Source organism: Euprymna scolopes, chromosome 2, assembly GCF_053919585.1.
Source record: "Euprymna scolopes isolate OS-2025 chromosome 2, ASM5391958v1, whole genome shotgun sequence".
NCBI classification, from domain to species: domain Eukaryota; kingdom Metazoa; phylum Mollusca; class Cephalopoda; order Sepiida; family Sepiolidae; genus Euprymna; species Euprymna scolopes.
The window spans coordinates 117,544,937-117,571,648 of record NC_136483.1 but is presented as its reverse complement, the minus strand read 5'-3'; the positions used below and the strand labels follow the sequence as shown (position 1 = coordinate 117,571,648).

At 33.1% G+C, this 26,712-nt stretch overlaps 1 protein-coding gene across 3 annotated transcripts in view; it reads right to left on the bottom strand.

The window, feature by feature from the left end:
- LOC145294803 (beta-hexosaminidase subunit beta-like) overlaps positions 1–26,712 on the bottom strand; it is a 215,620-nt gene that overhangs the window by 44,365 nt on the left and 144,543 nt on the right. For 2 of the 3 annotated variants that reach the window (XM_080141413.1, XM_080141414.1), the window contains 3 exons: positions 15,582–15,707; positions 9,847–10,719; positions 1,738–1,850 (listed from right to left, as the gene is read on the bottom strand). In XM_080141413.1, the coding sequence (XP_079997539.1) occupies positions 1,738–1,850; positions 9,847–10,719; positions 15,582–15,684 (1,089 nt within the window). In that variant the 5' untranslated portion in view covers positions 15,685–15,707. Of the gene's footprint in view, positions 1–1,737; positions 1,851–9,846; positions 10,720–15,581; positions 15,708–23,339; positions 23,479–26,712 lie in introns of those variants that run through there. The other variant, XM_080141415.1, reaches the window with a different exon arrangement.

Below are 26,712 nucleotides of genomic sequence, written 5' to 3'. Positions count from 1 at the left end.
AATGTTACATAAAGGGTATTCAGAAATAGGGCAAGCTTTTTAATCGGTTTGGGTCGAAAATTTGAGCTACCAATATATAAATGTATGTATGTTTGCATTTCTACTTAAACTTTTCGATAGAGGCGATGGATTTTTACAAGATTGGTATCGTTTTGAAGCTCGACCCTTCAGATGACAAATACTGAAAAATTGGCTAAAAACAATTTCTTCACCCTCAACTGGGCACTTTTCCACAGGAAGGGTGCGCTTTTTTCGCCGATATTTTCAAAAGTCATTCCCTCTTTTCGATTGTCTAACCTTAATTTAAAGCTACGTCACTTCCGCTTTGGCGGTGGTCATAACAGCAAAGACATTGTGTTTTTCCCCGTCCTTTTCCTCCTTCGCGGTATGGGTTCGAGCCTGCCTTCCTACTACCACTTTTTTTTTTTTTTTTTTTGCTCAATATTCACCTCAAAACACCTGGGCAACGGCGGGCTGAAATGCTAGTTATGAATAAAAGCATTTTCAATTTTTTGTCCTGGTTGTAACTTCACTTTTTTTTTTTTTTCTTAAAAATAAAATAAACGGGGGGGGGGATAAATTATTATTTACACAAGAATTTAGGAATGTTATATTTTCTTGCGTTGATCTTATTTTGCTTTTAATCAGTAGAATAGAGTTTAATTTCTTAATTAAACTAGAATTGTACCTCGTCTTGAGATATTTCAGGATTCTTTGAGGGGTACAAAATTTATATAATGCAATTATGAAAGGAGGACAAAAATTCATGATTAGAACGTTAAAACAGTCGTTTAAAATAAAGTTAATTGGGTGAAGAGAATAAAAGGTGGAAATATATAATATTGTATTTTGGGAGGAAAAGATCAGTGTTCAATTATGTATGAAAAGGCATAATATATTACATATAATACTATATAATAATTTGATCAGCCATCAATACTTGCGGTTTCAGAGGCATTACATATAATACTATATAATAATTTGATCAGCCATCAATACTTGCGGTTTCAGAGGCAAAAAATGCCATGCAGTATCTTTTGCCTAACAGATAACATCTCCTATGCCTCCCTGAAACCATAGGTATCAATGGCTGATGGTATTGTTTGCCAAATGAGTGAGATTTCCCATACCTCAGTGAAACTGCAAATCAAATATATATATATATATATATATATACATACATATATATATATATGTATAGCTGAAGCAGATCAAGACAGCATTTACATTTTGTGCCTTAAAGAAAAGTTTAAGATAGAGAGCAGCTTTTGGACATATGATTAGAATTAACCAAGCATTGCAAGCATCCACAGGAAGAACATAGGGAGCCGAGGTAGGTGGTAACTCAATCCCTTCCACCTCCACAATGAAAACCACATTTTTTTTTTGCAGGGAGGGGGATGAGGAGGGGGGGGGCTAATAAAGAGACTAACAAGCACACTGCAAGCAGAGTATTTCCAGCCATGACATGAAACTTAAGTCAGTATCAGACATTTTCTAATTAATTCTGTTTAATTGTGTATACATTAAAATACCAACTATTTCATTAGATTTATTTGGTATTTAATTCAATATTATATGCATGTATAAACTACATATCTAAATAAGTCAAAGAAAGCTTTAAAATCTGCAAATCAACAGTGGGGGTGTGCTGAAAGTTGATGGTGGAGGGCATCTGCACTCTCTTAGTGATTTTATTATGAATGTAATACTTAAACGTTAATAAAAGTTACTTACCTCACCAGAAGGGCTTTTTACAACCAACTGACTGAGTGTCTCGAGAGCCCGCAGTGCTCCCCAAACTTGTTTAGCAGACAAATAGGTGCCAGACCCTTTGACAACCAAATCATCTAACAAACAAAACAAAAAAAAAAAAATTAAAAAATAAACACAAAAAATGAGTGAATAAAAAGATATAATTTTATATATAAACTAGCAAAGGCACCCTGCGTTGGCTGGTTGCAAAATATGCTTAAATGTATTTTAACTTACGCGGATTTTGTATATATTAAAATATATTATACCCAATATATAATAGTGATTTCCAAAGAAAAACAAAAAAAAATGATTTGAGTGCTATTAGCTAGAATCGAAACCAAAACAGTTTCATGATTGAAACTGTCTACAAGTTAAGCAAAAACGGAAGTTCATTTGTACTCAATATGGTTGGACTGTGAAAATGAGTGTGAATTTTATTAAATACAAGTTGGTTTCTATGACAACAATGTTTTTGATAGACAAGATGCAAACAAGGGTGGTTGGACAGGCCACAGAGTTGTATAATTATATATATATATATATATATATATATATATATATATACATACACACACACGCACATGTGTGCTTTCTACATTATTTACTGTTCAAAATATTCTTTTAAATACTAGTCAGGATCAATACTATTAAAAAAATGACTCTTTTTCCATTAAATAATTATAATCGTCAGCTAATAATTCTTTAGATAAATAAAAGGAATATGTTTATTTTAAAATAAAGCAATTTATTTCGTTTAAAAACAATATTCAGTATTTTTTATGGTAAAAATAATTCTAAGTTAATATTTTCCAAATCAATAAAATGAATGCCACTTTTTGAAAAGTATTTATTTAAAATAGTACTTAATTTTGGAACAATTCATTTTAAAATGAGTCGGGATTTTTTCAATTCGGTGACATCAGATTAATTACCAATCAACATTTTTTTTTTTAAATTTATTAGACGTCCCATTTTTTAAATATGCGTGGAAACTAATAACATTTGTACAAACATGAAATACCTACACACATGCGTTTTATAGTTGTCTTGCAAAAACAGTGCCTCTTAAGTAAATCCCAACTTTCTAATATTTGGATGCAAAAGTTTTGAAAACACACAAATTAGAACCAGAAACTTCTATTTAGGGATTAACAGTGATGCAGGTGTGCCTGGTAACTGTGGTTTACAGAGTTACTTTTATTTAATTGTCATTAACTTTAATTGAATTTCATTTCAGGGGATAGAAGGCAGATTCTGCATAACAAATCTCATATCTGCACATTCTTCACTTCTAACCCACCAGCATTATATATTCTAGAGTCAGGGAGACTTTATTTTTGATCCTTGAACAAATGAAAAGCTATGTTGATCCACCAAAATGACTTGGTACTACTATCATAGATAATTTCTCTCCCCGCTCCTCCACAAGTGAGAGTTATCTCTATTATTCCACTTATTCAGACAAATAGGCTCATCTTGATTCTTAGTTTTACATTTTGACCGATGTAACCTCCAGTGTATATCTTTTCAAACTTCAGAATCTTTATGTTGAACTCTGAAACCTTTACAAAATTTTGAACTTAAATTCATGAAAGTAGATTGTTCTCATTCTGTAAGCCATAGTTGGATAGAAGTGTTAATTATGTTATTCTTGGTCATCAAAATTGTCAACTTACACAAAATGACCACTTAGAGTTGATTGCTAATAATGCCATTAAATGAATAAGTGTCAGTCTTCTCGAGGTTAAAAGGTCAATTCTTACTTAGAGGCATAATAGAACTAAGAATAACTAATAATTAACACTTCTACCTGGTTATGACTGAAAAAACAAGAACAAACTATCCTCATGGATTAAATAAAGGGTTCAGTTTGAAATTCTTTATTGTTTTCATTGTTTGAAAAGAAAAGTAGTTGATCTTCAACTATTACTGTATTGTGTAACTTAGTTCAGGATCAGTGAAAGTGGACTTGAATGGTCAAAGACGTTGCACTTGCTTGGGATGAAATTGACTCAATGAGTGATAGCTGATAACAAGTACAAGTATGGTAAACAATCAGTGCTGTATATTGATATCACCTAAAAGAGACAATCAATAAAGCGTCTGCTTAATTTGCAGTTTGTTTTTCTTTGATTCACATTTTGGAGGTAGTGAATCGTTACGCTCTTTAAGTGCTTTAGAGTTTCATGATTTTGTTTTAACTTTAAATAGAAGTTATTTAAGGAAATAGAAACAATCGGTTCTAATGAAACGAGATAATGGCATAAGTTAGGAGAGTTATCTTAAGTTGAAATATTTTGATTAACTTCCTCCCAACAGTATTCTCTCTAACAGATTATTCTGGTGAAGAAAACTGGCACGAACGAAAATAAAATTTCTAAAAAAAAAACAAAACTTTTTGCCATTTTTTTTTTCAGTCCCATATTACAAAGATTACAAGATGTCTGAAAACGGAACTAAATTCACAAACAATGGATTCCCACACAACAAATAAGATATTGGGATTCATCTACTTCCCATAACAAAATCTGTCACAAGGCCAGAAAGTGGTGAAAACCAGCTACCATGAGAAGGCACTCTAATGGAATACTAAAAGATGAACAGTACCTAAGGGGATTGGTAAGATATCAACCTAGCTCCTGAAAGAGGAGATAATGCCCAAGAGGCTGCTTCCTGTGAGAATCAAACTAAACCATGTCTTATTCTGACAAAAAAAGATCTACCATCAGCAACACAGTTCATCTAAACTAGTGAACCAGACATTAGATGGTTTCTCCTTTAAAATAATCTGCAAATCGAATCTTATAGATTTCTGAAAGTTTAAATAGCTCAAATTCTAAATTAATGGATTTTCTGACTTCGGTTTTCTTAACATACAAAAACCTTCCTATGCTAATGAACTCTGTTAGAATTAAAAGAAAAAAAAAAGTCATCTGCTATGATTGTAGACTGGGAGTTATGTTTACAACATAAATAGAATGACAAAATGATCCTCGACTTTTTGTCACAAGTACATAATTTACATGGGTTGCCAATAATTGCAAATTTAAATGCAGAAAAAGTTTCTAAATGACTATTTTTTTTTTTGTTCTTTATCATTCAGAATATGTTTCCTACTAAAACATTTCTAAAACTATGTAGCAGTCACCTAATCTAAGCGTATTAGGCAAAACATTCCTTTAATGTGTGTGGTTAGGTGTATAGCTGGAGTGACCCCCCCCCTTCTCCAAATTTCATTCTCTAGCAAGGAGCTGGAACCAGTAGACATGTATGGAAAAATCTACCTGAATCATATGCTGCACTTTACAAAGACTGGCCGTGTACATTTTAATTCCCTTTTCAGCACAAATCAAAGAAGGTATTTTATTTGTATTAACTGTTGCAATCATTTTAACTGAAATAAACTAGATGGACCCTGTGGAAATTTCATGGTGTTTTTTTTTTTTTTTTTATATAAATCTGTCTAATTTACTGTTATTGCTATTGTTATAATCATTGTTATCAGCCTTTTGAAAAAGGTTTGTCAGAAAAATTTAAGAAAAGAAAAAAGAAAAGACTTTTCTTTCATGAAACTTTCATCATCTAAAAATGAATATTTTCATTTATTGTAGCAATTTTATTCTTTTTTAAATACAATATTTTTTCATTTATTATTTTTTGCAGACTTATCCTCATCTTCATAGTTGTTTTATGACGTTTTGGCCAACTAATCCTCTGGCGTGCTTTGGGTAGGATTGAAACCGCTATCTTCAGACAATACACACCTGAAACTGTAGAGATTCAATGCCTCTATCCACTGCGCGATGTGGGCCAGTAGATAGAAGCATCTCTATGGTTCCAAGTTAAGATTTTCTGACAATAGCGGTTTCAATCCTACCCAAAGCAGACCATAGGATTAGTTGGCCAAAACGTAGTGAGATGACAACTATGGAAGGCAGTAATTACTGAGGATACAATTAAGAGATTCAGGATTCCTATCCCATCGCAATTAACCACCTGAAGAAGGCCAGAGGAATAGTTAGCTGGAACGTCATGAAACAACACCTATGAAGATGAGAATAACAATCCACAAATAAACAAATTACTCTTTTCAAAGGATTTCAATAAAAAAATATATATTCTTCATCCTACCATAAAAATAATTGTTAGCTAAATATTCTTCAAAATCAATATAACAAATGTTATTTTTTGGGGAATGTATTTATTTAAAATTGAAAATCTATGTCGACCTCACCTAGAACTGTTAGGCGTCTAAGGAATCTTATTGGTTTAGTGGAATGGGTGGCTTATTTCAATTTTGAAATTATTTGAAAATGGGTGAAGCTGGAATTTTTTATTTTTATCTAATGACATCAGACAATCGACATGTGAAAAATGGTGACATCCATACAAACATGAATGGATTGTTATATAGATGTTTACATGGTTGTGTACATTATGTATTCTACAGTAGTGTTAACGGAATTTTAGTTCTTATATAACCATGCTTGCTTTATCACTGCCCAACGATTTTGGATAATGGTTTCATAAATTGTGCTCTAATAAGAGACAATAAACAAAGAAGAGCAAAGATTAGTCAGACATCTATTAAAACTTTGTTGGAGACTTTATCTCTGTTCTATTCTCAGGCTTTAACGTTGAACAGACTCCACATCGAGAGAAGATAAAAAAAAACAACTAACTTCTTTGTGCGGTTTTGTTTTGATACTAAATGATGTTGCCGCTAACAGAGCCATGTTGAACAAAAGAGACATGTCAAGAGACTACCATGATGCCCGATACACAACAAATAATCTTTTATGCCAACAGGTGCCTGGCGTTTTTTGCTACCAGGAAAATTACATTCGCTTCCAAATATTCTGTGACTTTTTTTGTAATTAGCTTTTTTTTTAACCATCTACAATGAGTAAAACATAATTACTGTGACGTTGTATAGTGATGATGGCCACCAAGTATGCGGTCACCATTTTGAATTATGATTTATGTATAACTTTCTGATTTTAACCCTTTCTTGTCTCCAGGTTTAGTTCTTATCCCCTTATCTATACTCCCAGTTCTTAGGAATAGTCATCGGCCACTGTATATTTAGAAACACTTGTATATTTATGTTTTAGAATAATTTCTAGCTCAAAGAGCCGGATTTTCTACACCTTAAACTGGCAATATAAAAGACTAATAACATTTTCAATATTATATTATGCTCTTAAAAATATAATTAAACACCATATTTATTTTTCAAACTATATAAATACAGACAATTTATTACTTTTTTCAAACTGCATTTATTTTGCCAAAGTTTGCAAACGGATTGCAAGATCTTTTCTAAACAGCAAAGGTCTACCTACATCAAGTCTCTGAAATAGGTTATGTATACTTAAAAAAAAATAATTTGTATGTGCATATATATATACATATATATATATATATAACTACTTAATTTACTCACATAAAATTAATATACGAAAGTATAGATTTATGCGTAAACTTTAAGTATTTACTTCAAAAGTGCTCAATACGTAGGTAGAGCTAGTTAGTAATTTATAAAATATATATGGCAATTAAGCTACACTGAATATTCCGCGCTTCATCCACTCCAGGACTCTTCAGGCTTATGCGCGAATTCTGTGGTTGTTTATCGTTTTTATATACGCATCTTCTATTGAGATTTTAGTTAGCCAATCAGCTTTCTAGTATCCACCGCACCCTTCCTATCAGCCAATGAGCATGCATTTATCGGACAAAGGCCTATTTGGCCTCTGGTTGACCTGTTCCTTTGTGTGTGCTCTATTTAGTTTCTTGATCTGTTTTAAAACTAAGTTAGTGTTTTTTTTTTAAATGTTAGTTTATATATAAATACATATGTGTACATACATATATGCACATATATATACATATATATATACATACATATATATATGTGTGATCGTTTATGTATATTCATGAATATACATAAACGATCACACATATATGTATGTATATATATATATATATATGTGCATATATATGCACGTATATATGTATGTACACATATTTTTTTTAACATGTTTTATTAACTGTTTGCTCGTGTGTATATATATATATATATATTTTAGGCTAATAAATCTATAAATCTAACACAGACAATTATTTAAAGAATGCATTATTTGCTTTGTATGTTAAATACATTACGATCTTTATTGGGAAACATGACATCTGATATATATTGATAAATCTTTATCATTAAACCTAAAAACTTTCCCTTTGGATGAAATCTGAAAATTTTTAATTTCCAAAACATAACATTACTAAAATATATATATATATATATATATATATATATACACACACACAGTAGAACCTGGGATATGGTGGCCTTAGCATACGTTTATGGCATTTGCCCCACCTTATGGTGTTATGGCATTTGCCCCACCTTATGGTGTTATTTATAATGCTATTTGATGATATACACGTGTACTATATACTGTACTGTATTTTGTTTACTGACTTTTAATGCCGTATCCCGGGGTTCTACTGTGTATATGAGAGAGAGAGAGGAAAAGAGAGATGACTGACTATCCAGTTGTAGACAGGTTTCCATGACTTACATGGGTCTGTCTGTTGGTGGCTGCTCAGACATCTATTTGCCATTTAGTTTGATCAGTAAGCTGTCAATCTTTCAATTCCTCCTTGATAGATGCAGCCAAGGTTTTGCATGGCCAGTCAGTGCCAGATAAGCCATCAACTTCCAATGACACAGGCTCTGTTTAGCCACCCACCATTACACTTCACACAACCAAACTAGCGCAAATGTTACTCATGTAATAACTACATCAAGAGGTGGAATTTGTAATTTTCAGCAAAGAACGTTGTTGATATGCTCTGTTAATTTTGTATGGCATATTCAATGAAGCATGACTACTCGTGTGTGTGTGTGTGTGTGTGTGTGTGAACAGTTAGATATGTGCATATGTTTAAATATCTGTATGTGCAGAATTTACTCCTAAACTAATTAACAGATCATTATGAATTTTGGAACAGTTGCTAGGTGTAAAGGGTTGTAAGGTGGACTATATTTAGTTTTATTCACATGGGGGAAAAAAAGAGTAGAAGCTCTTTGTAAAAATTCAGATGGATCCAATCTTTGTGAAATTTTAACAATAATATTAGACATAAACTTATAAATATTTTCCGAATTTCGGTTTCTTTAGAGTATTTTAAGCTTTTTCAAAGGGTACAATCACACTGACACACCAGTTCTCGCCAAATCACCGAAGTTAAGCAACGATGCACGTAGGCACTGTATGTACTATGCAGAGTTGTAGAAATTTTCAGGTTCGTAGCTGGGAATGCATTTAACTCCCTGGAGGAGATGCACCCAGGAATCAAGATAGAAAGCTTCCCAAGATTACCATGGCTCTACAATTTGAAGAATCCTAGTTGCCAACGCTATAAAAAAATCGCTGATGATAAATATAGGCACAACATCCTATTTGAAAATTTAAATACATCAGATTTGCATTGGAGTTAATCCATAGTCATTAGACAACAATTATGTAAGATTCCCTGAATTTAAATTTCTAATTAAAACTCTAAGTTTAAGCCTTAAATTTTATATATTTTCTAAAAATCAAAATCATGTCGCAGATTTTAATCAAAATTGTAAATTGGAATGAAGACATTAGATTGCATATCAATATATCTTAGTTTTTATAAGGAAAAACTATTCTCTCCATGGAATTTATTTTACCCTTCTTGGAACAACAATTCTCCTAGAATATATTAGATATAATATGATTGCTTTCTTTTCAGAGTTATAGTTTACTGTTGTTGTAAGCTTTAGAAACTCAAATGAATTGTTTGTACAGCTGAAATTATTTTATTTCAATGAAGTCAAAATAACAAATCTATTGAAAAACTAAATTATTGAAAAAATTTTAATCATTGTAAAAAAAAAATCATTGTAAAAAAAAAAAAATAAAATAAAACATTGGAAAAAAAAAAGTAAAATAAATAAAACATTGAAAAAAAAATCATTGGCAAAAGCCAGAACAAAGCAACTCATTGGAAAAAAAAAAAAGAAAAGCAAATCATTGAAAAAAAGACACTCACATGATTCGTCTGTTTTGTCTGAAGGGAACACTCCGACGCACGGACTGTGAATATCTACCTGAATAGTCTCAATCACCAAAGCATTCTTGTACATACTGCTCTCATATTTATTGACCGTCTCCTCAAATCGGAAGCCACGGGCATGCTTCAAGTTAGTATAGAGCAAGTCTGGCAGTGAATCCTGCAGGATATACTTCCGGTACCGTGTAATGCCATGTTCTATAATATCACAGCTGTGCTTTAAATAAACAAACTCAAAATTGGGGGACAAACGAAGAACCTTTGCCTTCTTGATATAGTATTGAGGCAAAGGCCATGGTTCGCCCGACGTGCTGATCGGTGAACGGCGGATTTTCTGCTCAGGAACTACATAGTCTTCCATATTGATGGAAAAGTCGTGCCAATCCCAAACGATCCGACTCTTCCCTCGGATTGGTTCCTGTGGTATATTGTGTTCCTGGTTGTTCGATGGAACATTTTGTTCTTTTTGTTGCTGCTGTTGATGATGTTGGTGGTATTTATGACCCTCCCCATCTTTTTCTGGAATGTCGTTTGCAGCAACATTCGGAATATTATTATTATTATTTTTATTATTAACGACTTTGATACTGTTATCGCTTTCTTCAACGCCTGACCGTTTCGGCTGTACCTGTTGTGCGGGAACTTGTTGCTGTGGCGGATTTTGTGGCTGTTGTTTGGCCTCAAGAATATTGTTTAAGACATTGCTATCAATCTCTCTATGGTTGATTCGTAATCCACCAGCACCAACTCCCCGATTAGCTGGGGGATGCCCTCCGAATCCACCCTGATTCTGGTTGGCTGCTCCTGCCCACTGACCTTGGTTCTGGTTTTGGTGAGAATTTCTTCCCAATTCTAAAAAGAAAAGGAAAATAAATAAACTTCTTTAAAAATTTTTGTTTTCATTTGTTTCTGAAATTAAAATATAACCACTCAAGTTTCAGATTAAAAAAAAAAAATTTTTTTTTAGGTAATTTGTATTATTTGGACGTTAATTTCAATCTCCAGTTTTCTGCAGTTACATTTTGTCAAACTATGGTATCTTTATGACAAACTCTAGAAGCTGCATGCAATTTTGAACAGAATCGTTTCTATAATCCACACGGGTAGATTGCTCTTATTTCACTTGGTTATAATTATGATTTATATAAGATTTCTATGGTTTCATGGCCTGCAGAATGAGAGCAATCTATTCCCATGGATAAAATAAATTCCATAAAGATCGGTGAGTTTGATAAGATGCACCTGAAGAAGGTCATAGGTTACATCAGCCAAAACATTGAAAATAACATCCAAGATGAGAATAATAATCTACGTAATCCAAATAATGTAAATTTATAAAAATTGTTCTTTTCTATTGTGTTGTTTGACGGCATATCAACTCTTTTCTGGGAGGTGACGACCTGAGTGTCCCAAGTTTTAATCTAGTTCATTCAACAAAACTCACTTTCACTTATAATGTTGTCAACCTTCATATGATCCTTCCCATAAAATGTACAATTCTTTCTGTTGTGTCCTTAATAGTTTCTTTTTCCAGGTTACTGCAAGTTACTACTTTGGGGTAATGAGCAATATATGTTTTATGTTCTTTTTCAAGTTATGCAGTCCTATGTTCAAGAAAAATATGGTGGACTTAATATAAACGGTTCTTAGTTGTTTTTCACAAAAATCTCCACCTTAAATATTTAAATGAATGAAATTTTTGCTTGGTTATCAAATTGTGTTTGTTTGTTTTTATATGGCCCAAATCTGATGGTTTTTTTTTTATCGATTTACTAGAAAAAAAATCTAGCTTTATCTCTATTGTGCTATGAATCATATTACAAGGATTCAATGCGTTAGCTGTTGAAATGAATCTCCAAGTTGCACTACAGTTTTATTTTTGTATATTTTTCTTCAAGAAATGAGATTTCGTACAATGGCTTTTTGGGGAAATCTCATTCTGTCCAGTTACGGGTTAAATAGTAAAATTACTCTTTAAACAATTCAGAGATAAAAATTTAAAACACTTGTTTAGGAAGTGCTTAAATGGTTTTAAATGTGAATTTGCTTTTTTTCATTACGTCGAAAGTCATTTAAGATGAGCGTAATTGTGTGTGTGCGCTTACATATAATTACCTTTTTATAAATAAATAAATATTATCCACAGACATTTTTATGATCACTAACAATAATCAGTATGGTTTATACGTAACTGAACGACCCGAGTAATACCAATCTAGTTCTTAACCACTTTGCCATTGCAATAGCCTTAATTTTAAATGTGAGAAAAATAATCCCTATATTTTATTTATGAGTATCGTAAGTCTCAAAAAGTATTTGATCTGCCAAGGGAGAGAACTTTTGCAATATTGTTTATTAGAAACTTTTAGATTTCTTGCAAAGTGATCAACTTGAACAGAGCTTTAATAATGTTTTTTTTAATAAATATTATCGATAGACATGATTCATATATATATTATTCCTTATTGGAATTTTTTATTTTTGAGATGAGCATTGTATGTTAATTTTTTATTTCGGACTGTTAGTCACATCTTATCTTTTTATTGGTGCACAACGTTTCGGCCAACTTCCTCTGGCCTTCGTCAGGTGGTAACCGCGACGGATAGGAACTTCGAATCTCCTAACTGCATTCTCAGCCATCACTGCCATCTGTAGTTGTTGTCGTCTCACCACATTTTTGACCAATTACCTCTGGCACGCTTTGGGTGGGATTGAAACCGCTATCTTCAGACAATGTTTATCTGGAACCGTAGAGATTCAACGTCTCTATCAACTGCGCCACGGGTCCCGAAGGGCGATCAAGGTTGGATTCTTTGATCTTATAAATCCACATTTATTTATTATCTGATCTTCCATAGTCGGGTCCGTACCGATTGGTATATATATATTATTCCTTATTGGAATTTTTTATTTTTGAGATGAGCATTGTATGTTAAGAGACAACAACTACGGATGGCAGTGATGGCTGAGAATGCAGTTAGGAGATTCAAAGTTCCTATCCGTCGCGGTTACCACCTGACGAAGGCCAGAGGAAGTTGGCCGAAACGTTGTGCACCAATAAAAAGATAAGATGAGACTAATAGTCCGAAATAAAAAAATAAAAAATTAGACATGATTCATGTTCACTAACAATCATCAGTGTGGCTTATATAACTGTACTTGACTTAGGACTTAACAGAACTACAGGGTGGTCAAAAAGTCAGGTAACATTTTAAAGAAAAACGATATTAGCAATACACGTATATTTAAGTACCATACATTGAAATATAAAATGAAACAAACATGAAATATGTTTATTTTGTTAATTGTCGTCCATTTCTCTCTATCAATCGCTGAAAGCGATTAACCACTGATTGTGTAACATGTGTAATCATGTCAGCTGATATCCGCGCAATCTCCTCTTCAATAAATAACTTTAAAGACGCTATTGTATCAGGCTTCTTGCCATAAACGCTATCCTTTACATAGCCCCAAAGCCAGAAATCAGGAGGGGTAGTTTATATATTACACTCAAATATTTAAACAAATAATATTAAACGAATAGAGATTATAATGGATCATATTGTTTTTTCTACCTTTAACATGTTACCTGACTTTTTGACCACCCTATATGTCTCATTGACAGAATGGTCAATGGATACTACAGCTGATCAAACTCAATGGGACTGATTTTCAATGATGTATCATTCACTGTAATGAGCAAAAGCTTAGTATCGCCTCTGCTGGATATTTTAAACAACTTGAAACAATCACATTTAAAACTTGATATTTGTTCAATTTAAAAATCGATATATTTGTTTAGGGGTTAATTAGTCATGAAAGCTTTACATTTAAGACGACTAATAGTAATGTTTTAGTTATAATGTTTTATGGAATATAATCTTTTAGAAACGATTTAATACTTCATCCATAGCTGTTAAGGGTGGAGGTTCAGGCCTTTTCAAATAATGGTATTACAATTTAAGTGAATGTAATAGATATGAACATATTTGAACTGGTTTTAGACAATTTTTTTTCATTAATATCCATTACACCATTAAAGCGAACACTTTTTCTCAAGTGACAGTGCCCCATAAAAAAAAAAAAAAGCAACAACGTCCTAATAATAACAATGACCGACAAGTATTTACCTATAGAAATAGTTATCTAATGATACTGGACATATAATAAACTTAAAAATCAGAGTTTTCTATGCAACTGATCAAGCAGTAAATGATAAAAAGGACTTCAAACAGGCTGGTATAATCCCTCGCCTCCATACTTGCCTCCTGAAAACAATGTATCCGCCAGAGTTGAGAAAATCAAAAGTGTTTTTTTTTTCTTTTAATATAGTACAGATTCCTCAATGCTGCCTAAGAATAGGTATTCTGCTAATTAACAATAAAATTAATTTACCCAGCAAAATATATATATATATATATATATATATATATATATATTAGTCTGAAAATATATTTATGACAAGTAGCTACACAGAAATGCTTATGTTTAATTCCGAAAGGAAATCATCTGGCTGAAGGGATGCTTAATCTGAATCGTAAAAATTAGAACTTTGAGGTATCGAAATTGGAAAAATTTGTGCGCATTTTTCAAATACCATAAAACAATTCCTTTAATTGTTGCTTTTTTATTTGATTTTGTCAAAAAAAAATTTCTTCCACTGCTGGTAGTAATGATAAAAGAATACTCATTGATTTTAAACTAATAGTAAAATCAAAATCCATAGATCATCCCTCACAAGTGTATTTGACGTTTGAGAAAATATATGCACATTTTACACGTGTTTTACGGTAATCGGGGGAAAATAACTCTACAGTTAAATATTTAAAGATAAATAAGAACCGGAATCAGAAATTGTATTGGAATCTGGAAAAAATATTAGAATCGTTCTATCACTAATATATATATTATATGTGTGTGTGTGTGTGTTCAAATATGAAAAAAATTGTAAACATAATTTCAGCAAAATAATTTCAGACTATGAAAGAATTGTATTTTCACAATTAAGATAAACAACTAAAATAAAAGTTTGCAAATAAATTGCCATATAAATAGACAAGCACACATTAATACAAGCAACTTGGACAACACCAGCCCCACATATACACTTAGCCATTTATGCTCTAGAATCACTGGGAGGGAGGAGTCATTACCCACATTTTCTCTTCCTATTAATAAAACCAAGTTGAGTTAATTTAAGCCAACAAATACATACATAGACAAATGCACACAGAAACATACATGCAGGCATATGTACACACACACACAAACATACATATGTACATACTCACACACAAGCACACTTGTATATACAGATAGACATATACAGTTGGTTGTTTGGTTGTTTTTGTTGTATGGCAGATCAACCTTTTTCAGGTGATTTAATGCCAAATCCAGTGATTTTGGAGAAATTTTTTTTTATAGACTATATTTGTTTTTTTTTTCAAGTCTGTTTCTATTTAACCCATAGTTGGGATCCTACCACTCCGGGTCAGAGTGGACCTGGGAGCAATGGCTATTAAGGGGTGGCTCCACACTCCCCAAAGCCCGCAAGCTGGGGCCTTACCATCGGATATAATTTAAGGTCATATCCAGGACCGACATATACAGATAAAAACAAGCATATGCATGGACATGCACACACAAAACCACACAATTTTACTAGAGAAATAGCGAAATACAGTTTTAGCATATAATTGCAAAATGAAACTCACTGTCTAATGAATTGTCCTTATGAATCAGGACGGCAGGGGGTTTCTGAAATGCTTCGATGTAGGCATAGAGGACAGCAAATAAAAACAACTTGTACAGCTCCATTCCGCCGCCACCATGTCAGGACTCTAAAAGAACAAAAGGACAGAAAAATAAAAATAAGATCCAATTAAATCAGAGAAACATGTATGACCCCTTCCCCCCTGGTTGGTTCCATTCGCCAATCCTTCGTCGTGTTGCCATGCCAGTTGTCATGTGCATGTATCGTCCTTGATACGACAGGAACTGCGGTCATAAGTTGGGGGGGGGGAAGATGCAAATAAAAAAAAGCAGGTTTACTATTTTTTTCAGAACTCCTATCAGGAAGTTTGATCCGATTTGCAGTGTCATTGGACGACCACGTCATGCAATGAACATTGCAATCATCCAAGGATGAAATAATGGTAGCATTTTATCATGATTCGTTTATTGTAGGAAGTTGCTAACAGGTAGATTAAAAAAAAAACAAAAAAAAATTATCAAAATTCACAAATCTAAAATATCAAAAAGTGTTTATATATAATTATATATATATATGTAAGCTTAACATTAATAGGCAACATGAATTTAGAAAAAATACATTGATGACATTGACAAGGCTGCTGCAAAGAAGGTGGGCTCTCTCCTTCTCCCATGTTAGAAAGTTAATCATACCGGGAGTATCCTATATTTTTACAAAGCCACAATTCGTTCATGCATGGAGTATTGTTGCCACATCTGGACTGGTGCATCTATCACTAGTCTCTCTCTCTTGGACAGGGTCCCAAAAAGAGTCTCAAATCTAATAGACCCTACACTATCGGCCAAGCTCCACCCTCTGTCCTATCATCAGTGTTGCAGCCCTGTGCCCGTTTTACAAGTACTTTAATGGAATGTGCTCTGATGAACTCGTAGCACTTGTGCCCCCTTGACGTACATACTCGCAACTAATCCAACGAGCTGCAAAATCTCACTCCACTGTTGAGATCCCTAGATACCTACGCTAATAGATTTTTTTCCCTCAGACTGCTAGACTTTGGAATTCTCTCCCTGTTTCCTGCTTCCCTGACTGTACTAACCTGCAGAAGTTTAAATCTAATGCAAAAGACATTTCACTGCTCAACTCCTTACAGTCCTTGTTAGACATGATCTCAAATAGCAATCCCTTATGTTCCAAAGGTAATATGCTTTGTTTCGGATGAAATAGTATTAAAAAATTTTTTTTAAATGATATTGGAAAAAGACAGAAAGTTGTTTTTAGTTGGGCCATCCCCTAAAGGGTGCCTTATTCCAATCTCTTGCTATTTATCAAAAAGTTTCCATCCTTTCCAATGTCACATGATTAAGATAACCAATCAAATATCTGCCCATTTTGAGGTTCAACTTACAGAAAGTTATTTACCCATCAATGCATTAGAGAATCATATAAACATTTCACCCAGAGTATTTTCAGTAGACTACTGTCAAGAGCCTGATAAAGGTAAATTTTAGGTATACTTTGATGTTATGTTATGGTAATGTATCAAAGCTAAGACACTAAAGCATTCAATCATTGCAAAGATATCAAAAAGGAGAACCAGGGTTTTGAAATTGAAAGTTATTAAGTTTAGCTCAGAGGATTTAAAAAATCCAAACTCAAACTCCTAAAATGACAAAAGATTCGATTCAGAATCCTTATCTTCCAATAGTCTTCTAATATTCAGAGATTAAAATATCCGATGCCATCTTAAGTGTCTGATTCCAACTCCTTTCAAAACCATCGACACTGCAACCCAGATGAGGACACTAGTCTAATTGTAAATTGGGATCAAACTGTTTTAGCTTTTTTTATTTTTAATATGCTGACACAACATCTCTATAATTGGATATGGCAGTTGGTGTTATGTAACCTTGCTCTTAAAGAATTGCCAACCAGATTTGAAACTGAAGTTCAAAGACTTTTCATGATTTATACCATATAACTTCCGATGACTAAGGCATTAACCTTAATTTTAGGACATTTTAAAATATCTTTTCAAAATTTTTAAACTTTTAGACATTTTATGACAATGTGGCAGATCTACTCTGCTATAAATACTCTGGGAATAATTTTTATTTTATTTTTTATTTTGTAAAATATAAAAATACCAGTTGCAACTATTCTTTAACATATGTTAGCCTCATTCATCAAGGAGATATAATACTTGGAAAGATAGTTTCATAATAGAACAGGTACTACACTACTCCCAGAGGAGGAGGAGGTAATGCTGGGAAGATGGTATCATAGCCACAAAAATGATACTACACCCCTCTTCCCCAAAAGGAGGTAATACCTGGAAGGATAGTCTCATAATGATAGAAGAGATGTTAAACTACCCACCTGAACTGAACATTAAAAGGTAGTACAAAGTAGCAAAATAGCATAGTTTCAGTTTCAGACAGATATCAAATCTCCATTAGTAAAAAAAATAAATCAGTTGCTGTCTGCTTCTTGTTTCTATATACAAAAAAGGAAGCTGTATTAATACTAGTACTTTGTGGAATTTGAACAAATTAACATCCGTCTGATAGTGCATGCAGACAGGACGTGTTACGGTTATGCTAACTACTAACGGTGGGACAATTGTTATATAGATTTTAATGAGGCATGTAATACCGGTGTTTTGCCCATGACTATTATGTTATCCCTTGTAGTTGCAAGACTGCATAGCCCTCCCAAATGCAAGTTATTTATCTTTAGTTTTTTTTAATGCCTTTCACTAAAAATATTTCCACAAAGCCGTCTTATACGTGTGTGATAATGTGATGCAAGAGTCTTCATCATATGATTGTCAGTGTTTTTAGACAGTCAGCAGCAATCTTATCGTTTTATTTCTCAAATGACCTTTAAGTCACCAATGCCCCAACAAAGAAAACACTGCACATTTGACATTTATTTTCGTTTCAAAGAGTTTATGGGTTTTTACAAGCCCGGAAACCTAGAAGGTCGAGCGGCTTTAACCGAGATATACACTTAATTGAAAAGTTACCTGAAACCTAGAAAAATAAAAATGGTTTCAGGAAAACTTGGAGGAAGGAAGCTACAAAGGGGCACAGGTCACCAGTGAGTTAAGCACCTTAGGGAACAATTGAAAAGAAGTTATAGAACGAAGAAGAGGAAAGGACAAAAAAATAAGACAGTTTTTAAGCTCGTAATTATGATAGGAAAACTACCATGCTTTAAGGTATCATGTGACAACAGGTCAAAATTTTTACAACTATTGCACAAGCTTATAAGTTTTCTTGATATTACATCAGTTACGACAAAATATTATGCGAGATATTCACTTCTATAATAAAGTGTGTGTGTGTGTGTGTGTGTGTATAAAAAGATGCTTTTTCACTTCTATGTAACCTCTTTCCCACAGAAAAGACATTATGAGCTTGTCTCTGCTCTATCGTTATTTTCATGGCAAATGCTCGCCCTAGCTCCAATTTATGCCCTTTCCCAAAATTTCACAAACACTCGACTAGCTATAACCACTATCAACAATTTCCTCCACTTTCTGTGCCTAAATCTAAACAGATTCCATGATTAAAGCTTCTTTTCTAGAACTGCACATCCATGAAACTGTTCCACTGGCCTGTTTCCCGGCTGACTACAATATGGTAGTTCAAGTCCAATGTAAACAAGTTCTTGTTGAGCCGTTCCCTTAAATAATCATATTCTGACCAATTTCCACCATTAACGATTACTATGCTCCCACTTTACATTCATTAAACTGTATCCTGAGTGGCTTGATAATATGAACTATATATATATATATATATATATATATATATATATATAAATATATATATATATATACAGGGTGTTCGGGATAAATTTGACATATTTATATTTGGTTACGTTTTTCTGTAGTTTACATATATTAACCCATATTTCTCATCATTTTACAGCTTGAACCCTTCTTCATCCATATACAAGATGTCAGAGAGGATAGATAACTGGAACCCACCTGAATCATGGAAGAGAATAACTTGCATCATGATGATTTGTGCCGGTCAGCAAAATAAGGATATCATGATTGCTGCCCAATGCTCCTTGAACACTGTAGAAACAATCAGGCATGCACTAGAGACTTGCAATGGAGACTACGAGGCTGTAGCAAAAAGAAAGATCCATAACAGGCGATCAGATTGCGTTCGCACAACAGAATTTCTCGAAGATCTGCAGGAAAAAGTGTTGAGAAACCCTGGCATTGGAATTCGGGCTTTGGCCCGTGAAATGAATGTTTCAACCTCTACCATGAAGCTTGCACTCAATGAAGACCTTCGCTACTACTCATACAAGCGACGCAAAGGTCAGCTGCTCACAGAAAAAGCCCGTGAAAATCGTTTGACAAAGACAAAGAAACTTCTGAGTAAAGTGAAACATCCTGCTGAACCACAAACAATCTGGTTCTTTTCCGATGAAAAACTTTTGCCAGAATCAAAAACACAACACACAGAATAACAAATGGCTTGCATACAATCCAAAGGAAATTCCTCGTGTAATGCAAACTAAATGTCCCCAAACCGTGATGGTTTTCGGATGTGTGTCCTCTGAGGGTGATGTGATGCCTCCTCATTTTTTCAGAGAGGGCCTCCGATTGAATTCAGATGGCTACGTGGAATTGCTAAACACTGTAGTCAAGCCGTGGATAACAAGAATAGCCAATGGTCGGCCGTATGTATGGCAGCAGGATTCGGCCCCTTGCCACACCTCTGGGAAAAGTCAAAAATGGTTGTCTGAAAATTTTTATGACTTCACCAGTCCAAATGTTTGGCCTCCAAACTCCCCAGATCTTAACCCCATGGATTATTTTATATGGGGCGCAGTTGAGAAAGACACCAATCACTGTGCCAGTAATACAAAAGCTCAGTTAATGGATAAAATTAAGCTAGTTTTTGAGGCTCTTCAAAGGGAGACTGTAGCATCAGCTTGTTCCAGGTTCCGAAGCAGGATTGAGGCTGTGATCGATGCTAATGGTGGTTATTTTGAATAAAACTTGTTGACAGTAATGTAATTTCTGTGTCTGTTAATTTTTTTTTCAATTCATTAAATTTTGTAGTTACATAGTACTTTATCTTTTTCCTTATGAAACTGTCAAATTTATCCCGAACACCCTGTATATATATTTATTCAAAAGTGCTTAATACAAAAGTAGAGCTTTTACAAATAAAATTGAACATTGGGAGAAACCTATGCAAACAGATGTTTACATGTCTTAATGGGGCTCAAAAAACAAAACATACATACATACATTATATATAAACTAGCAGATGTACCTGGCATTGCCTGATATTAAACGTAACGTTAAATTCCTTTAAGTTTAAAAAAAAAAAAAGGAAAAAAAAAAAAAAACAGAAACAAACAGAAACCTGTGCTTGCGAGTATCATTTTTTTCTAAACAGCTCACTTCTTGTAAGTAAAAAAAAAAAAAAAATACTTGAGCTGAGATCGAAACCAAAACCTTAAAGACAGTGAGTCAAGATAACAATTAGGCCAGCTTGATACGATCTTTAAAAAAGTTTTTCAAACGTACTTATTCTTAACAAAGAACCTGTCATGTGAACGATTCACTCGTGTGCATTTGTGAAACAGCTGACAAACTGATAAAAATCCAACAACCTCCTCTACGTACCAATTTTTCTAATTTTAACAGAGCCCTTTTGTCCAAATGAAAACCCAATTAAAAAGTTTTCTAATTTTAACAGAGCCCTTTTGTCCAAATGAAAACCCAATTAAAAAGTTTTCTAATTTTAACAGAGCCCTTTTGTCCAAATGAAAACCCAATTAAAAAGTTTTCTAATTTTAACAGAGCCCTTTTGTCCAAATGAAAACCCAATTAAAAAGTTTTCTACATGTCTGAATACCCTATATGCCAAATTTCAAGTGTGTAGATAAAAAATTTGTTAAGTATATAGGTTGAGAATCATCCTCACAAATTGTTACAAAAGAGTAAAATAACAAAACTATTCAACTATTTAGATGAATTAAAGCAAATCTATTTCCATCATTTTCTTTCCAACTTCTATACATTTTTTTTCCTATTTTTTTGTTTTGTTAAATTTTCAGATTTTTTGCTTTGAAACCTTAGATTCGAACATATTTTTATTTATTTTTTTATTTTGTCTGCATAAACCTAAGCTTACTCAACATTAAAAGGTTCAATGACAGATCTAAAAAAAAAAAAAAAAAAAAAAAAAAACTGGACAAATGCAAATTCAGTTTTGATTCGATCGTTTGTTGGTATTGGTTAGTTGGTGCCGACAGCTGTTGCAAAAACAATTTTCCTTTGTTTTGTTTTTTTTTTTGCTAGGAAAAAGCGTAGTATCTGTTCTGATACAATTCTAAGTCAATTTTTATTTTTGTCCCAATGCATTAAAAACTGACCTTGTATCTAACCCTGCCCTCAGGATGTGGGGTGGGTGGGGGTGGAGGGGGGAAGGAAATGGTTTGCTGGTTGTTTTTGTTTTATGACATATCAACCTTTTTCAGGTTATTTAATGCCGAATCCAGTGATCTTCAAGAAAATTTTTTTTTTAATAGAATGTATTTGTTTTTTCAAGTCAGTTTCTATTTAACCCATAGTTGGAGCTCTAACAGGTACTACCACTCTGGGTCAGAGTGGACCTGGAAGCAATGGGAATTAAAGGGTGGTTCCACACTCCCCAAAGCCCACAAGCTGGGACTTCACCATCGGATAAAGTTTAAGGTCATATCCAGGACCCACAAGTAAATGGTGACCCGACAAACGTCAAATGTCTCTGTTGCCATTTAGTTTTAAAGAACTAATAAAATAACTAACCTGAACAGCAGAAAAATAAATTGTTAGGAGGGTGAAACCTCATTGTAATATTGGGAGTTTAAGTGACTTTAAAAATTGTTATCAACTAAAAAAAAAAAAAAAAAATAGAAAAAAAATGTTTAAGTCAGTATTATGTCCACATATATCATTGGGAAAAGGTATGCACCCTTGGCTTCCCTTCAAGCAAATAGCAAATAGTATTAATGAAATCGTTTACCATAAATATATTACCATCAAATAACGGCAAAAGGATTGATTGCTGTAAAATAACAGACAAACGGAAATTAATCTAATTATAAGTGCTTATTATACAATAGTTAGGTTTCTTTGTATATTTCATAACTAGCTTGTTAGGTGCATATTATACAAGACCTCCCCCCCCACACACACAATTTTGTGATTCAATGTAATGCTAACTAGTATACAACTGATGTCCCCCACTCTCGAAATTTGTATCTTAGTAATGAGTTTTATATTCATAAAATTGTCTATATTAGATTTTTAGTGTTTATTTTCATGGCATTCAACCTTCGTGTCATTTAATGGCAAATTCAATCATTTCTGTCCAAGTTTATATTCTTTCATTTGTTAAAATATTTATAGATTAATTTGTTTTGAAGGTGTATCATTTGAAAACTGTCTGCAAATGGCAGATTCTATTTCATATAAATGGAACTCTTGCAGACACAATAAGTCCAGGAGTAATGGTAATTAGGGTGGGAGGGGGAAAACATCCGAATTGGAACCTTACACAAAAAGTTATATCAAGAGATCGGATGTTAGGGAAATGTTTTATATTTACAGCTTAAAAAAGATAGAACTAAAAAATGATTATACAAAAGTGATTTCGTTTGAGAATTTTGTAACCACAAAGACTTTGGTATACATTATAGATTGGCACATATGGTAGATTCGGTAAATTTGTCTTACCTGCGAAGGTGTAAAAGAAATGACCACGTATCACATAAAATGAGCAGTTTGAATTATTGTGTAGTGGTTTGGGATAGTTTTGAATCAAAATTCACAGCTGGCTCACCAAAGAGTAGGGTGGGAGGAGATGAGAGAACTGACCTATCAATTATTAGTCCAAGTAGGGAAACAACAACTAAAAAGGTGAGCTAAAAACTAAAATATAAAGAACGAAAAACAAAAACATAAGTTCAATATTAAAAACACAAAAGGATGGAATATAAAGATAGGCTTAAAATATAAAAAACTGTTCAAGATAAAATTTAAAACACAGGTGAAAAGAAATGAAAAAGAGAAATGAAAGAATTGAAATAAAAGAAATCGAAAAACAAAGAAATAGAAGAAAATAGAAAGAAAAAAAAAAAGAAATCATAAAACAAAGAAATAGAAGGAAATAGAAACCAAAAATAATGAGAAAAAAAAACTAAGAAAAATATTTTTAATAAATAAGAAATCAAAAGTGAAAATAAACAGTCTCCCTAGGATAGCCTAATAAATAAACTGACAAAAAGTATTTTATTTGAAAATATCTTCCTAATTGCTGCATAAATAAAGTTTTTATTTCCATTTAACAATTGCTTTTGCAACAGCTGTCAGCACCAACTAACCAATAGCACCAAACGATCGAATCAGAACTGAATTTGCATTTCTCCAGTTTTTTCCTTTTATTTTTTTAGCTATGTCCTTGAAACGTTTTTAATGTTGGGTAAGCTTAGGCTTATGCAGACAAAAGCTTAATATGAGTGAAAAAACGACAATAGTCCTTAGTAATATGTGCCGAGAATTAGAGTTTGATGAACTCAATAGCTTTGAAGATGTATATATGATTTTATCTGTCATGTTGAAGCAGGATTGTGGAGTTGAAGGATTCCAAAATATCCAGTCCTGACTCCTAGAATTTCAAAATATTCAATTTAAAGTCTGTAATTTAAAGCCTTAAATATCCAGTTTGTCTGCTAATTCTTTAGAGAGCTAGCATGTTTTGTCATTCAACTGAAAATATTCTCACAACTTCCGGTGAATTAATCATTTTAACATAGTTTCATCTAATTTACTGAGTCTTTCTAGCAGCTTTATTTTCCTTTCTCTCACAATTTCCAGACTCATTAGCAACAGAATTACAGCCATAAGATGATCTAAAGACCAGAAAAAACCTTTTGCTGGTTTTAAATTAAAACTAGCTGCATAACTGCTGCCCCCAAAATTAAAGATAGTTAAAAATAAATCTGATCCAAAAGCTACCATTATTACAAGTCTAACCTGAACTATTACTAGTAATATTATTATTAATAGTAGTAGTAGTAGTAGTACTACTACTTATTATAATAATACAACCACTACTAATAATATATTAAAAGTGGGGCTGATTTTTTGGTGGGAAACTGTAGCAAAAAAAGTCATTTTAATAATCTGAAATTGTACATCTTAAGGATGTCACCTGTAATATTCTTGGTAACACAGATTGAATTATTACAAACGTAATAGTTTGAAAAAAGTAAATTTCATGTATAAACTTTGAAAGGCCAAAGGTAAGTCAATGTATCAAAGACATCAAAGAATCGCTGACATTTTGAGATTGATAAAAGTTTGAAGACTCACCACCTAAAATGCATGACAGATTACTGTTGATTGACTAACTAATCAAAGAAAAGCAGCAGATTTTTTATCTTTTAGCCCCCGCCCCCTTTCCCATAAAGTTTGTTCCTAGTTTTGTGATATCTAATTAGATGAGACATAAAATGATTCTGAAGGAAAAAGTTGTTGAATGGAGTTAAATGATAAAAGTAAAAGAAAAAAAATATTTCTTTGTTTTTGTATACAAACATTGACTCGCTTGCCTGTCCACAGAACACATCACACAAGATTAACAAAATACCATGGAGAAGCGCACATAAGGTTCTCGATCTTTTGGCAATATGTTTAAATATGACTGTCTATTTGTAAAATTCTTTAAAATATCTGACTCAAGCTCTGCACTTCCTATGGTCACTTCCACTCCTAGAAAAGAGCACAAGGGGTTAACGACATGGCAAGATCGCAATTTTTTCTTGATCTTTTGAAAATGAGTTTAATTATGATCTTTGTGTCCATTTGTAAATTGTTTAGAATATTTGAATCAAGCCGTACACACTGGTGTATGGTCACTCCTGCTCATTAATGATGAGAATAACCGGTTACATCATCAATTTTCAATGCATTCCTAAACATTTGTCTTGATACTGTTTATTGATTTTATCCAAGATGTCTAGTTAAACCATTGTTAATATGAAACGGATTATAAAGGTCTATGTTATCATTATCCACATCTCAGAGATATATGTACAACACAATCACGTTGACATGCCAGTTCTCATTAAATTACAGAAATTAAGCAACATTGAGCCTGGTTAGCACCAGATATGCAACCATTTGGAAATACCAGATGTTGAATGTTTTTGACTCCGAATGGAAGGGTATGACACCAATGATTTTGACAATCGTTTTTATAATCACAAGTCACAATAAGCAACCAATGAAAAGCTTCCAAAGTTACTATAAAAATTGTTAAATTTTGGATTCAATCAGTTCGCCGCCAATCTTTGTTACTGGCAATTACACTCAGGATCGTACTACACTGCTTCTTCACTGCCATAGTTGTTCAACATAATGTCTCACCGCTTAACAGGTTATGTGACCAGCCATCATCTTTTCTTTGACGATTCGGTATCTAAATTCAAATTGTGGCGGGTAAAATTTCTGGGGTATCTAAGGATTCGTAAACTACACAAAGTGATATAATCTCCAACAGAGAATCCTAATGACCCCAAATTTCTCAAAAAGAATGCGATTAGAAGTCTGTCTCTGATTATAAGAGATGCCTTGGATGATGGAAAGCATTAAACATATTAAGAGAACATTATTTATCAAAAGGGAAACCAAAAATTATATCACTACATACAGAACTAATGTCTCTGAAATGTAACGAGGATGAAACTATTACCGACTACGTTATAAGGGCAGAAACAACCGTCAATGCCTTAAAACTCTCAGGTGAAATAATAAGCGATAGCTTGTTGATATCAATGACCCTCAAGGAACTTCCAGCCGATTTTAAACCATTTACAACTGTTATAATGCAAAAAGACAACCCATGAATTTCAGTGAATTTAAAGTGGCATTGCGCAGTTACAAAGAGCCGAATCATGGATAATAATAACTCCAGCAATATTATAAAGTTCAAAAATGCTTTTCGAAAACAGACACCACCAAATTACGCACCTCACCGCAATCTTTTCCCCAAAAGTAATTTTCCCAAGAAAAAGAATAAAATTATCTGCTTTAATTGTGGACGACC